This window comes from Passer domesticus, chromosome 6 (genome assembly GCF_036417665.1).
Source record: "Passer domesticus isolate bPasDom1 chromosome 6, bPasDom1.hap1, whole genome shotgun sequence".
Lineage (NCBI taxonomy): Eukaryota > Metazoa > Chordata > Aves > Passeriformes > Passeridae > Passer > Passer domesticus.
The window spans coordinates 56,223,220-56,238,757 of record NC_087479.1 but is presented as its reverse complement, the minus strand read 5'-3'; the positions used below and the strand labels follow the sequence as shown (position 1 = coordinate 56,238,757).

At 43.2% G+C, this 15,538-nt stretch overlaps 1 protein-coding gene and 1 long non-coding RNA gene across 6 annotated transcripts in view; one reads left to right on the top strand and one right to left on the bottom strand.

Annotated features, from left to right (window-relative positions):
* Positions 1 to 1,753: 1,753 nt before the first annotated feature.
* Positions 1,754 to 13,127, top strand: RCN1 (reticulocalbin 1). The gene is made up of 6 exons (XM_064426007.1): positions 1,754 to 2,021; positions 5,700 to 5,893; positions 7,449 to 7,627; positions 8,164 to 8,224; positions 10,844 to 11,043; positions 11,939 to 13,127. The coding sequence occupies exons 1-6, from the start codon at positions 1,792 to 1,794 to the stop codon at positions 12,044 to 12,046; spliced, it is 972 nt and encodes a 323-aa protein (XP_064282077.1). The 5' UTR covers positions 1,754 to 1,791; the 3' UTR covers positions 12,047 to 13,127.
* The window catches only part of LOC135303827 (uncharacterized), a 113,332-nt gene continuing 100,381 nt past the window's right edge, over positions 2,588 to 15,538 (bottom strand). Inside the window, exons 8-9 of one of the 5 annotated variants that reach the window (XR_010365208.1) lie at positions 6,558 to 14,504; positions 2,588 to 5,425 (exon numbers count right to left, since the gene is read on the bottom strand). This is a non-coding gene — a long non-coding RNA (uncharacterized LOC135303827). Of the gene's footprint in view, positions 5,426 to 5,733; positions 14,505 to 15,538 lie in introns of those variants that run through there. The other 4 variants (XR_010365211.1, XR_010365209.1, XR_010365210.1 and 1 more) reach the window with 4 other exon arrangements.

The window sequence follows — 15,538 nt, the reverse complement described above, 5'->3', positions numbered from 1 at the left end:
GGTCTGATCAGCTGAGCCATTTTCAAGCTGCCACATGCACATCACAGCTCTCTCCAAACAGCACTGGAGCAGTTGCTCAGCTGTGGATGCACAAACAGCCCCAGAGGACAGACTGCCCCAGCCCACCGAGTGACTGAGCTCCAGGGGGTGCATTAGTGTTCCTCTCTGTCTAATTAACGAACAAACCAACATATCTGACTGCTTAAATGTTTGAAATCTGCTGCTGTTGCCGACGGTTCTGAGGCAAACCAGCACCAGCCCCGCCTGGGTCTCGTTCACTCTTTGCACAAGTCACAAAAGGCACACGTGGAAATCTCCAACACCACATTTCTGTGGCCATTACCACCAAATCCTCTACCAGTGTAACAGCAGCACAAGGGGAAGCTGTGGGTTGGTGCAGCACCCTGCACATCCCTGTTAGCGGTACACCCAAAGGCCACATCAGACGTGGTTTTTACACCCTGTGGGCTGGGCTGACAAACCAGTTGTTGCAATTTGGAAAAGTGACAATGGGTGGGCCAGCCTCGGCGGTGGAGCACAGCTCACCACAGGACCCCTTAGCAACAGTGTCATTACCCTGCAAGGGGCTGCACACAGTGACAATCCTCTCTACACTCGATTTCTGGAGTTGTGAATGACGTGTGTAACATAGGGAAAATGGGAAAAACGCCAATCACTTGTTTTTAAAATTTTAGAAGTTTAATAGTAATAAAATGGTTGTAAAAATAGCAATATAATTAGAGTAATAAAATTTGAACAATTGAGATTAGGACAATATGAGACAATAAAAACAAAGAGATACGGACGTCCGAGTACCTTTTTCTGGGCAACACAAGCCCGAAAAAGGACCTCCGTTAACAGAGGATCAACCCTTAAAAACAATCGCCTGTTGCATATTCATACACCTCATACATGATGCATAAATTCCATTCAAACGCAGGATTCTGTCTGGTCACTGTCAGCTTCTTCCTCTGAATCCTCATGCCATCTTCCAGTCTGAGCGAGGTGGGAAGAAGTTAGTTTTCTTCTGATAAGGGAGCAATAAATTCCCTTTCTCTGAAAGATTTAGGTGTCCTGTGGCTTCCATCTGGTGCGAGTCCTTTCTTAAACAAATATCTTACATGGCAGTTTCTATTTTAACATTATGTTATAACCGAAAACTATATTTAATACACTACTTAAGAAAATTAATACAGCATAACTTTCTAACATAACACATACAATATTAATTTTAATACTTGCGAAAAGCCAATCATAACATACACAGGAAAGGACCATCCTGGGAAAAGGAATCAATTACCTCTGCTTAGAGACTTTTACAACGGTCAACAAAATAAATTTCACACTAGGCAAAACAAACAAAAACTTTTGCTGTATGGTTTGGGCTTCCCGTCTCCCACACTTTCAGGATCACAAGTCTGGTTCCCTTACAGCGACAGTGACCCCATCACGATAAACACCCTTTGTGAGAGCGCTGGCAACCCTTTCCCCTCGCACTTCTGGGGTACCGACACCCAGGACAGCGCGCAGGGCTTTGTTTGCTTGTGTTCAAATCACACTTTTGCCCTTTCCCCACCGATTTAGGATGACGGCAGCAACCACCGCCAACAGGGCGCTCGGGATGAAGGAGCGGCGGCGGCACAGCCCCGCGGGGTCACCGGGCCGAGCGCGGGCCCCGTGCGGACGTGGCGGCCGGGCCGGGCGCGCTGCCAATGGCCGGCCCCGGGGCGGAGCGGGCCGGGGCGGGGCGGTGCGGGCAGCGGAGCGGGCTGGGAGCCGGGCCGGCGGGGCATGGCGGCCGGCGGGGCGCTGAGGGCGCTGCCCGCGCTGCTGCTGCTGCTGCTGCTGCTGGCGGCGGGCGCGCTGGGCAAGCCCATGGCCAGGCAGGAGCGGGCCCGGCCCGGGGCCGCGCAGCATGAGGACCGGCCCGGCTTCCAGTACGACCACGAGGCCTTCCTGGGCAAGGAGGAGGCGCGGAGCTTCGACCAGCTCAGCCCGGAGGAGAGCCGGGAGCGCCTGGGGTGAGCGCCCGGCCCGGGCGGGAGACGTGGCAGGGGGAGGGCCCGAGCTGGGCCCGGGGCGGAGGAGGCGGCCTGGGGCTGCCGGAGTGTCCGAGCGGTGCCCTGAACCCCACTGAGGGGCCCTGTACCCCACTGAGGGGCCCTGTACCCCAGAGTGGGACCCTGAACCCCAGTGTGGGACCCTGAACCCCAGAGTGGTGCCCTGAACCCCAGAGTGATGCCCCGAGCCCCAGTGTGGGACCCTGTACCCCACAGTGGTGCCCTGAACCCCAGAGTGGTGCCCTGTACCCCACAGTGGTCCCCTGAACCCCACTGTGATGCCCTGTACCCCAGAGTGGTGCCCTGAACCCCAGTGTGATGCCCTGAACCCTACAGTGGTGCCCTGAACCCCAGTGTGATGCTCTGTACCCCACAGTGGTGCCCTGAACCCCACAGTGGGACCCTGTACCCCACAGTGGTGCCCTAAACCCCGGTGTGATGCCCTGTACCCCAGAGTGGTGCCCTGTACCCCACAGTGGTGTCCTGAACCCCAGTGTGATGCCCTGTACCCCAGAGTGGTGCCCTGAACCCCACTGTGATGCTCTGTACCCCCGAGTGGGACCCTGTAGCCCAAAGTAGCCTGCGGGTCGAACCTCTGGGTTTCAACTTCTCTCGCACCCCGCTGGTTTTGCAAAGGAGCAGCCAGCAATTCATGCTCTGGTGTTTTCCCCTCCTGCCTCTTCTGCCTCGCAGCAATGAGGCTGGCAGAGGGAGCTGCTGGACCTGCTGCTGGAGGGCTGTGCTGCTGTGGCTCCCTGCCTCCGGGACACTTGCCCACACCACATCAGTGTCAATCGAGTTTCAACCATTCCTTCTCTACAGCTACGTTTACAAGTCCACTTGCAGCATCTTCCCACTTGTGACTTCTTCACTCACAGTGTTTCAGTTGCTATTACTTCCACGCTGCTCTTTATGCAAAGCGCAGGGACCGTGTCTTCCTTTACTGCTTCTCCCTCCTTTACACCAACAGGGAGCCAGATCACTAAGCTGAACTAAATTTAATAGGAGTTAAAGAAAGATCCTTGAATGTAGTTAGCATGAAGAAGGTTGTTTAAAATATCTGCATGAATCACTAAGATTCCCCCCTGCCTTCCCTTCCATAGGGAGTGGCACTTGCTAATTTTCTGTCTGGTCCTAGCATTAGCAGTAGCACTGCAGCCTCACTGAGTAACCTCTTGATCCTTCTCAGAGCTGTCACTGCGTGTCTCAGTGAGTAAACAGATGAAGTGATTGCCAGAAATGGTCGACTCCATCCTCACTGTTTCAAGAAGGAGCAAAAGAAACCATGTTCTCAGCATACATGGCTATGACCTAGATTCTCATGAGTTGTGTCACCAAAATGGACATGCCCTCCTAATATTGGTCTGTATTTACTAGCACAGATTATTCAGTCAGGGATATGATTTAACAGTACAGGTGCTTTTAAACAATTTTTACAAATGCTAACTCAGCAAGGGAAGAAGTTGTGACTTCATTGATGTCACTGATTGCCCTTTGGAGGGATGACACAGGCACATTAAGTACAGCCACAGTCAATAATTACCTTTTAAATGGTAAAGTGAAGTGGCCCTCTGAGGACAGGCTGTGGGGTGAGCACTGTGCATCTCAGCATCAGGGATGTGGCTCCTGTGGGGGCCTTTGGGAAAGTTTCACAACTTCCAGCATTCCCCAACCTTGTAATTTTGGATAGCAGCACACTGGGAGGTAAAGAGAGGATTAAAAAAACATCTTGTGGCTTAATAGTCATATGCTTCTTAAAAGTGATTTTGAAATGACTACTGTGAGAAAACAAACATACAGTCTGCTGCTCTAACAAGAGTGCATGCTGCTCTATTTATAAGGCATTTTACCTTGCTTAGGAAACGTGGCAGCACACTGGTCATCCCAATAATAACAGTAAAAAGTGAGGTCCACACAACAGCTTTTTACTTGTGCCTTTGGGAGCCTGTAGATAAGACTGTTTTATTGTCCTCATCTTCAGCTGAGAAGTGGGGTGGAACAGTGCACATAGATGCACTGGACCTATAAAAACAGGTGAAAAGGAGAAGGCCTGAAACATTTTCTGTTACACAGTCCTGACTTTTTTCACATTGCACATTGCCAAGAGTGACCAGCATAATCTTTTGATACCTTAATGGTAGAAAAAAAATACCAGTTAAAGAAATGAAATTAAATTCATTGTGGGGAAAATCTGGTGACAAATGGAGTCCATCATGCAGGGAAAGGGACCACTGGCAACCAATGGATACAGAAGAGAAAAGGTTTTCTTGTCAGTTAATCCACACACTAATTCAGAAAGGAAATTCAGCAGCCCCTTTTTTACCCCATAACTCAGAAACAGCATGTTCGTAAATTGAATCTGATACTATCAGACTCACACAAGATTGCTGGAAGTTTAGCAGAAAGAAGCTGCTGCTGCTATTTCAGCAACCACTTTTGTAACAAAGGCTTGGGCAGAGACATTGCTTCACTACTCGGGCAGTTCCAGTTGGCCAAATGTGGTTTCTTTGTGGAGAACCAAGATGTGGAATTGAAAAGAATGTTTAGAAGTGCAGATCTTTTCCCCTGAGGTTTAGGAAGCTCACCTGTTGAGTGTCAAGTCAGGATTTAGACAAGTCAGCTCCTGCTCTTCCTTCCCCCGCATTCCAGTGGCATATCCATAGGCATGGCATGAGCTGGCCACTGGATGAGGCACAGGGGACTGCAGACAGGCTGCCCCTGCACCTCATGGGCAAGGTGGAGGGTGCTGATGTGCCCAGAGCCAAGGTGGATGTGCTCAATTCCAAGAGCAGGCACAGAAAGCAGTTTTACAAGCTCAGCCCCAGAATGGTGGAGTTTATCAATTGCAGAGAGATTAGTTGCAGAGAAATAAATGGTACAGAGAGCATTGTCCTTTTTTTTTTTTTTTTTTTGAACTGCAGCTGTGTGCAGAATGTTTCACTCCTGCTGATTTCAACAGTGCTGGCAGCTTTACACTGGACAGAGGTTTATAGCCCAGCTGCCAGCAATGGCTGGAGACCTGCTGCAGACTTGATACTGCTTTAGTGAGTAACAGGCATTCCTGGCAACACCAGCAGTACTGGTTTCCGTTGGGAATGAAAGAAAAGAAACAAGTGGAGGGACAGGCATGGAAGGGGAGATGGTGTACATCCCCAGCATTACACACTCATATGCTCACTTCACCCTGGTGTCAGCTTGCTGGAAAGCCAAAGGAGAGACTGCAGGTGTCCACTAAGTCCTGGATTTTTGCCCTGGTTGCCTCCAGCAAGTTTGAGTACAGGCTTTGTCCTGGAGTGAAGTTGGTGTCTCCTGCTCTGAGCCAGCACAGCCACTCCTTGTAGGCAGTGAAGAACAGGAGGCACAACCTAAGAAAAAGAAAGCCAGGTATTCTCTGCTCACTAATTTTGGTTGTGCAAGTTCCCTTTGAGTTATTCATAGCAATGCTGAATAACAAATAGAGACACATTCCTCAAGATGATGCGTAAAATGCAGGAAAGCCTTAACCAGTAGGACAGCTTTAGGAGTTTGGGGCATTCCGTTTTTGTGGAAAATCAAGGGCCAGATAAAGATTATTGAAATTGGCCTGACATGCAGTTTGGTTTTCTGCCAGCTCTTAAAGATGCTGATCTCTTTTTACAGGAAGATTGTGGATAGAATAGATGACGACAAAGACGGCTATATCACAACAGAGGAATTAAAAACCTGGATTAAACGAGTACAGAAACGCTACATCTATGAAAATGTGGCCAAAGTTTGGAAAGACTATGATCTAAACAAGGATGATAAAATTGCCTGGGAAGAATACAAACAAGCCACATATGGTTATTATCTAGGTAAGAGAACAGATTGTATGATCAAGGATTTTTGAGATAATAAAATATGATTTCTTGCCTTGCAGTCAGCTGGAGGTTGTTGTCACATTTAGGACTCTTGAAGCTCACATTAAATTTTATAGATGCTCAGAGGTCAAAAGCACTTTTTAGTTATTTATTGCAGCCCTTTGCACATGGGTCACCAGCACAGAGAAGGTTTTGAAGAGGTATCATTAAATATACTGACACAGCTGAATTAAAGCCTCCTCCAGTTAGAAATACATTATTTTTTAACATTGAAAAGGGTACTTTAATTAAAAAATAATATATTGTCTAATTAACTGTATTTGTGAATTTAGTTTCTAAAATCCTAAGTCTAGATGTTAAAAATTTAGTCTGTCTAAGCTATAGCAAAGTTGTTGATTAAAATCATTCTTGCAGAATAACATGCTTCAGACTGTGATCAACAGCAAATGAAAGTCCTTAACAAATCAGGCAAAAGAAACATTTATTTAAAAATATACCTGAATTCCTCCCACCCCCCTCTATGTTCCCTTTGCTTTATAAGTTAATGAAGGAAGAGGAGGAGAAGAGATCACTTAAGCTAAAGGGCAATGCTGACAGAGCAACAAATCAGTATTAATTGACCATTTATACTTACTGGAAATGAGAAAACAATATTTACCTACCACAGAGGCAGTTTCTAGAGCAAGCTTCCTGTAGCAGTAATAATTCCAAAGTCTACCTTCGATTTAAATGGAGTTTGTTACATTTGTGGGAGGAAATGTTTGACACGCAGTCCCTGCAGAATTATCCCTGGAACCCTTCTCAGTCCTTTGTCTTTGCTCCCTCCAAGCCCCAAGATTTGGAGAGCAGCATGGTGAGCTTGTGTTAATGGATACTTAAAATTCCCATTTGTAATTCCTGGCCCAGTCTTTTTCACCTGTGTTTGTCTCCCAACACATCAATTGTGAAATTGTTATGAGTATTTTTCATTTTTAAAGTCAGTTTAATGATCCTATTAAAAAAATTATATCAAATACCATTCCTTTTATGCCACTGAACACTCTGAAAAAATGCCATTGTTTCAAACTGAAAATAATTGTTAGGTTCCCTGTAGCAGAGGCGTAGCGCTGAGATAATTTCAGTCAGTCTGCCACCTTCTGAAACCGTGTTTCCTTGGTTTGCTCTTCTTGAAACTGAAAAGTTGTGTGGATCATATTGATTCCTAAAGAAGAAGAAAACTTCTGTGAATGAAGTCTACCCCAAATATTGCCTCAGTGGTGCTTGTAAAGGCAGATAAAATCTGTGAGGGATAATCTACAATAATGCAAAATCCATTATTCTGGATTGCAACAGAAGGCTTGCTCAGAAATTTACCTCCTGCTACTGTCACCTTTAAAAATCAAACCAAGTGTTTGACCCCTGAATTTAAAACTTCATGGGGAAGAGAATTCCCATTTAGAACAACAGCTATTCTGGCAATAAACCTTTTTATTTCTTGACTCCAACAGCTTTGTTTTGCTAGTATGTTTTAAAGGAAAGCACCTCTGAGATCGTCTTGATTCGTTTGCAGAAAATCCAGAAGAATTCCAAGATGCAACTGATCAGCACAGTTTTAAGAAAATGCTGCCCAGAGATGAAAGACGATTCAAAACTGCAGATCTGGATGGAGACTTGGCTGCCACTCGTGAAGAGTTCACTGCTTTCCTGCACCCAGAGGAGTTTGAGCATATGAAAAACATTGTTGTCTTAGTAAGCAAAGCAGAATCAATGCCATTGTTTGCACTTTCATAGGTGAACTTTGAAGGCTTCTCTCACCTTTCCAGGCAGGGTTTAGAGAGAGAGACACACATAATAGCTAAGTGGGGAACAGATGGGGGTGCCTTTCATGATACTCACTTGGTTTAGAAGTCTCAACATAAGAAAGGCTTTTAAAGTGCGCTTAGACAGCTCCTAAATGGAATCAAGAAACAATCTTGGGGCACAGACTTAAACCAGAATAAAAGGAGCTGCTGCTGTGCTGAGATGCAGCAGCTGAGTGTTTCATGCAAGCTGGTATCTGCCCCTAACGTAAGCAGTTCATTCATACAGGGGATTTTTTTCAACATGAAAGGCTATTTGTATATTCACTGTGTAACCAACAGTCCCACTGGATTCAGTGAGACTACATTCGCTTGTGTACAGGGGCAGATCAAGGCCTCAGAATGCTGAATGATCAAAGGCAGGTAGTCAGAGCTCTCAGTTTGTTTTTTTTTTTTTGATTACTTTAATGCAAAATTGTTTTCCAGGAAACCTTAGAAGACATAGACAAAAACGAGGATGGTTTTGTGGATCAAGATGAGTACATTGGTAGGTGGTGTTACTTGTTTCCTATATAATCTCCAGTCCATTTTCCCATCTTCTCTCAAGTTTGCAGCAGCATTAACAACCCAGAGCAAACACTTCAACTGTTTTATACCAACCATCCAACCCAGAAAGTTTAGTTTCATTTTAGGTAGATAGCAACATGACCAGGAAGAGTTCCTCATGCTTCCCAGCACAAAATTCTCCTCTTGTTCTTATTTAACTCAGCTAAGAGTTATATGAGAACAAAAGAAGAGAATCTGGAATAATATTCTTCATGGCAGGGGTATTCTTTGTATATTGCACCATATCAACTGCTGTTTGAAGGCATTGTTTAGAAATGCAGGAGGGTCAGAAAATGCAATAATCTTTTTCCAAATAACTGGTTTTGGATGGTTCTCAAATATCCAAAACACCTGGGAAGCAACCATTCATTGCAAAAAGAGAAAGTTCACCTTGTTCCTACTAGGTTTTTTTCCCTAGTTTAATTAGTAAGTAAAGCCCATACTTTTGTACTGATGATACCATTATATTTTGATGAGTTTTAAATCCAGAAAGTAGCACTAAGAAGGCATTAGTGCAAAGTTGGATGAAGCTTTCTGTTTCTAGTGGTGCTATAAAGATCACTTCACATAGAATCAGGAACAATATACACACGCTAATTAATGGCAGGGGGTTCTGTTCCTTGTAAATTATATTTAGCCCAGAAAGTGAATGCTATTCATCTATGACTGAAATAACAGAGCAGCATAATTTCCACAGTAATTTCAGTTCATTCAGTGACATTACCTACATATAATTATAAGGTAATTGTCAACATTTGTTACCATGTGAATGCTGGTTTTTCTTGTCTTCTATAGATAGGAACATAGAATGTTCTAGTCACGATTACCCCACATTGGCAAGGATGATAAAAATCAAATTGACAGGACATGTCAGTTGCTTCAAATAAACAATATAATTTGCACTTTAAAAAATGAAAAAAGAAAGTGAATGTGTTGTCTGAAGTTATCTTCCTGAGTTGAGAAAACTATGCTTAAAATATTCCTACTTTCCTTTTTCAGATGTAGTTTTTTGAAATTTTGATGAAGTTGGGATTAAGGAGCTAACAGAAAACGAAATATCTTCTTTAGTAGTTTATAAGGATCAACAAAAACAAGTCCAAAAATTTCGTTTTCTAGATGGAACATTTGTTGGGGAGATTTGCTGAAGCTTATAGAATGATCCCACCCTCCTTTCCCTTCTTTCCTCCCATTTTGTCTTTTGCAAAATTTGGTTTAGATTTACACAAGCAGCGGAGCAAAGTGCCTGTAACAATGTTGAGGAGAGAGAACTAAATTATCACTGTGCATGGGCAGGTAACAGAATATTTCAGGGACACTGGGGACAGTGACAATGGAGAACCTCAGCCCAATGTACACATACTGCAGGGTCAGGGGAGTTACTCCTGCCTTTGAATTCAACATTTGTTTCCCACAGATACCAGCCAGCCTCTGACCCTCACACCATCCACGTGGCTACACTTTTCCTTAGCACATCCCTGAAAACCAAATACAAAAGGCACTGGAGAGGAGAGGAGCAGTATCACAAAACAGGCTTTAATTCTAAATAGAAGAGTGGAAGGAATATTGAGGAATTGATTGAGGAATTATTGAGGAATAAGATGAGAAGGAAAGGATTGGCCACAGTGACCAGAAGAATGACACAGACACACCACTCATTATTTGGAAAGGCCTGTGATGTAAAGCACATGTAGAAGTCAGTTGGTTTTAATAATCAGTGCTGCTCTCCTGTGTTATGCAGAAAGCAACTGCCACCGTGGTGTGGTCCTACCAGTGCTCCCAAAATGTAGCACAGGAGTGATGAGCAGAGCAGCTCGTGTGTGTAATCTCTGCAGCCTGTCACAAACAGTGCTCCCTCCCCAGGTACCAGTGTGTGACAAGTGCACTGTGCCTGTGGCTCCTCACACGTCCATGACTTGTGACTTCTCCATCTCTTTCTTCCTGGAAGAGTGTCTTCTACTGGAATGTGCTGCAGCACTGCATGGTGAAAAGAGAACTGATCTGCTAAGATGAATGTCTCTCACACAGACTTCTCTAAAAGCAGTACAAATGCATGAAAAGTTCCATTTAGCAATTTTTGTTTGCCTAAATTCCCCCTGTGCCTTTTTTCCTGTAATCACTCTGCTGTCTGGAGTCTGATCTTATCCACAAAGACATTTTCTGGCAGGGACAAGATAAAATGGCTGAGTTCTTGAGTTCTCCCCATGTGACTAAGCCTAGCACTAAAGCTTAAGACTGCTGTTCAGCCAAGGATCCTTAGAGGATTTTGTTGATTCTGAAATTCAGATGATGGCCTTTGAGCTCTCCTGTTCACCCCACCAGAATTGCACAGGTATGATAGAGGGTGCTGTGAGAATGGGCAGAATCACCAGCAGTGAAGAAATAGGCCTGGGAGAAGATACAGCTACTCTATCTATACCCCACATTTCTTGTTCTGTACAGAGACACTGTACAAAGAGTGAAAAGTTCAGTGCCCTCTGAGGAACACTGTGAAAATATCTTTAGTTTGTGCTTAATTTGCAAAGTAAATAGGACTCAAGCAAGACCTTTTTTTCCTCTCCAGCTGATATGTTTGCAAATGAAGAGGGTGGACCAGAGCCCGACTGGGTGGTTACAGAGCGTGAGCAGTTCTCAGATTTTCGTGATCTCAACAAGGATGGAAAGATGGACAAAGATGAGATCCAGCACTGGATCCTCCCCCAGGACTATGACCATGCACTAGCTGAAGCCAGGCACTTAGTCTATGAATCTGATGTAGACAAGGTATGTAGTGTTCCAGTATTGTTTTTAAAGAAGTTATACAAGGTCTTGTGGGTTTTTAAAATACCAGCTTGCAAGAATTTATTTCTAATAACTTTTCTTTAGAGAATTGCCAGTGGATTCATGTTTCCATGCTGGTTTCAGCTGATAGTGTTAGAGTTACAAAGTAGTAAAATACAGTTTATCAGCTCTGGAAGGGGTCTCCTGGCTTTCATTAGGTTTGATGAGAAACTATCATCTTAAACCTGGACATTTCAACACAGCAAAAATACTCTTTTTTCCTTTAAGAGTGGTCATTACTTTTGCATGTTAATATAGACTGAAATAGGAAAAAAAAATTACATTTAGATACCCCTTGTACTCAAAGGTAGGGGTAGCAAAACCACTCTCAGTTCTATGTTCAAGCACACACCTTTCACTTAAACACTGGCTCTGATGAGGCACAGTATATTCCAGATGGTCTTCAAAAGGGTAATGCAAGCAAAGTTGGAACCTGAAAGCCAAAATACTCTGAACACAGAAAGTGTAAACTGCTAACATAAGCAACCACCTCCCACAAAGTGCACCAGAGGATTTTTGTTTTTACAGTCAGGAAGATGAACCAAACCACTGGGCAAAACTGTGTACTAGGTAGTCCACTGTTAACCTACTGTTCCTACTGCTTGGCATTACAAAGGACTTTCAGTTTGCAGTTTGACCTACCTGAAGCTTGTGGGACTTCTGTCTTTCACTGAGGTCCAAATTTCACCCACTGTGACAGCTACAAATGATTGCTGAGCCTGCCGCCTGCTGCTGTGAAGAACTGTTTCCCAGGGCTCTTGCAAGTCTGTGTTGGTGTGTCTTTGACTCAGCTCTGAAAATATTCTTACAGAGGTTTGTTTTCTTTTTCTTCTACCAGGATCAAAAACTAACAAAAGAGGAAGTTCTAGACAACTGGAATATGTTTGTTGGAAGTCAAGCTACTAATTATGGGGAGGACCTCACCAGAAACCATGATGAGCTATGATGCAGTGGGCCACACATCTTTTCTCCACTTTACTGAAATCACCATGTCCATCCCCTCCTGGAGGGAAGATGGGCAAGGGACACTCACAACTGAATGACTTGTATTAATATTATTTTTAACATGCCAGCTTATTACCTCAGAAACCACATAGAAATAGCTTTTTACTCCTTTCACATGGTTAAATACAGTATATAATTACTACAGTTTTATTTTTGAAAAAATTAAGAAGGTAACTTTTCTGAATAGGTTAGACCCTGAAATGGAAAAAGCACTTCTAAAAACATTGCAAAGATCTTTAATAGCCAAGTATTTTCTTAAAATACCCACTTTTACCATAGTGAAATGCACCTAGGATTAGAACCCTAATGTTTAAACAGACTTAAGTTATTTAGTTGTCTTTTCTAATAGCATGTAATGGTTTAGAGGTAACCCTTTGAGCCTCCTTTCTACCCAGAGAAGAGTTTGATACCAGCTTTGTCTCCACACAGTTTCTGTGTGCCAGTTGGGTCAGTGCTGCTGCAGGAGTGTCCAGCAGCCCCGTGGCTCCTGCCTCACTGTGGCCTTGTCCCTGGCATTCCCAGCCAGGGATGCAGGGTCCAGCCTGGCAGCTGCTCCTTCCACAACAGGGTCATGTACAACTGTTGGTGGGCCCTTGGCCTTGCTGCTTCCTGCGAGGAATTGTGCCACATGGAGCATAATTGACCTCCTGCTTTTCACACTTTGCCCCAGCCCTGCTCTTGTTCACACAGTGTGAATGGCAGCAGCTCTGTGATGGAGAAAGAATGAGACATGTCACCCCTCTGGGCCTTCTGTCTCCTCTGCCACTAAGAGGACAGATTCTTGTGGCTGAAGTTCTGGGTTTGTGTGTATATACCCATAAATACATGTTACTGAAGCAACTCTAAAGACAGCTCTCCTTCCAAAAAAGGGGGGAAGCTTTCCACACAGGTGCTTTCTTTTTTACTGTATAATGTGAGTTGTTACTTGTATATTTTTATATAACCAGCTTCTCTAAGTTTGGTTGTTTTAAAACTGTACTGGTTTTTAAAAGAAGCACAATAAAATCAACACTTCTTTTTGATACTGTGAAGGTGCAATAACAGTAACACAGATTAGCAGAGAGATGATGTGAAAACACAAACCAAGCTCTAAAGCCAGTAGTTCCCAAAGCACTGGGATGGTTATTTCCAAAAGCATCTGGATATACAGCCCCAACTGTTCTTTGTCACCTCATTAAATAAAAAGAGAAGCCAAAAAGAAGTGCAGTATATGTAGTAGCTGTAACTAGAATTTGTTCTGGACACTAACACTGGGAGATCAGGACTCCACAGCAGCCTTCTCTGGGAGGTTCCTGGAAGGTTTGGTGTAAAACATCACACCCTGGTCCCATAACCATCCAGAGGGGAGCTTTGAGACTCCCAGGCTGTGAGACACTTCAGCAATTCAACATATTTGTGAAAATCATCAGGAGACAGTGCAGAACTGTGAGCTCTGTGAACAGTGTCATTTTTATAATCATAGAACCATTCTGGAATATTTTACATCTTGCAGTTGAAGATAATTAAATGTAGATTGCTGAGTCTGACAGAGATTCCATGTGCTTGCACCACCACTAAGCTTTTGGGGTGCACGTCTTGTGACATTGCCAGCAACGTCTCTGAAAAATCCCTACCTCTCCTCCTAACATACAGTAGGGCAAATGTCATAAAAGTGAACTGGTTTTGCTTTTACAGTACCCTCTAGTTAAATAAAAGCCTAAATGCAGTGTTATCTGGGAAGCAATAAAATTGTATCTTGGCACGTGTAAATGATTATATATTTTCTTTATGGCTTGGATTTAGAAAGGTTTATTGTACTCAATAATCCTGACAATCTTTATCAAACTAACATATTTTGCTAACAGATTTTCAGTACTCTCTATGTACTCAAATTATCTTCTGCTATTTCAGGAAACAATACCTTAAAAGACCTCAAAAAAAACGCTTGTTTCCTGTGAGTGAAACTGCAGCTCAGACTGGATAGTAAGCCAAGGATTTTCACTGGAGCCCAGGGGAAGGTTGTTTGCTCACTCTTGTTGAAATTCAGTGGGAGTTGGGTGCTGAGACACTAAGCATTGTTGCCCTCAGCTAAACATGACACTTGTGAATGCTCTGTGCACCGTCCCAACAAAAAAACACATCTGTGCTTTGACAAGCAATCACATTTTCTTCCACATTACTAAATGAGTTTGGAACAGAATTAGCAAGCACACAGGAGAAAAATCCTGTTCTCATCTTTGTTCTTGATTCCTGTTACTGCTTGGAACACAGTGGTATTTTCCAGGATAAAACTGTACTTACGTGAGTAAGAATGCTGAAATCAGAGGAGCTTTTCAAACAAACAGTAACTGAAAATTCAGATCCAGGAAAAGGTTTCCTTTTTTTCCCAAAAGAATGGTACTCGGATAGCATATATCCAGCTAGGAAAAAGGCAAACATGCCAACTAGAATGAGGTGTCAAGTTATCAAATTATTTATCAATAGTGGGTTATGGGGTCATATTAAGATTAGGAGCTTTTTTTAACAAAGCAGAGTGCAGAAGCAGTTTTAGAGAATATAAGCATCCCTGATGTGATTTCATTTTAAAGGCTCCCCTGTTTCTGCAGTTCTCCATGATGTTTCTCTTACCAACATTCAGTAATGGCACAGTACATTCCATGCTCTAAATTTCCCTTTCAAGCTGAATGCACTATGGAAGAGTAACTCCAAAAGAGACTAGAGCTTCTGGGTTTGAATTTAACACTATTTAAGGAAAGCAAACCTTTGCTAGGGGATATAACTGTTAACATTGTGATTTTTCAAGCCTAAGGTTTCTAATGGGGTTTGACTGCTCCAGAGATAACATTTTTTTTCCTAGGTAACATATTTCAACTCATATTATGAGCAAACGTTACAAAATTTTAGTGTAATGTGAAATACTGAAATGTCAGATAGCATTATTTATCTTCTTAATATGACTAAAACCGTTAATTGCTGGGAGCCATACTTCATCCCAGCAACATGAAAATCCATTTTGTGCCTATCTTGTCAGTTATTGCCGATTTTCTTAATCAATTGTGACACAGTGAAATTCTGTTGGGAAATGTGTTTATATATTTCCAACTGCAGGTTCTGTATGGTAACTTATTACATAGATCCTCCATTAACTCAGTGTTTTCACCATGCCTGTGCCACAATGCATCAAAGGTGCATTTTTCTTACTTAGATATCTGGAATAGCCATTATTATTGCCCATGCAGTTTTAATTATTGGGATTTATGAAATGAGCTAAGTGGATAATGCTCGCTGTCTTATAATTCCATTTAATGATTCAGTCAGGTTGAATCTCTCTCCTATTCCAGTAAAAGGGACTGTGCAGAACTCCCTAGAGAAAGGAGATCACAGCCCATCCTGCTCCCATTACACGAGTACCTTACAATAGTTGCAGAATGTTTTATTATTTGCTGTGCAGAAG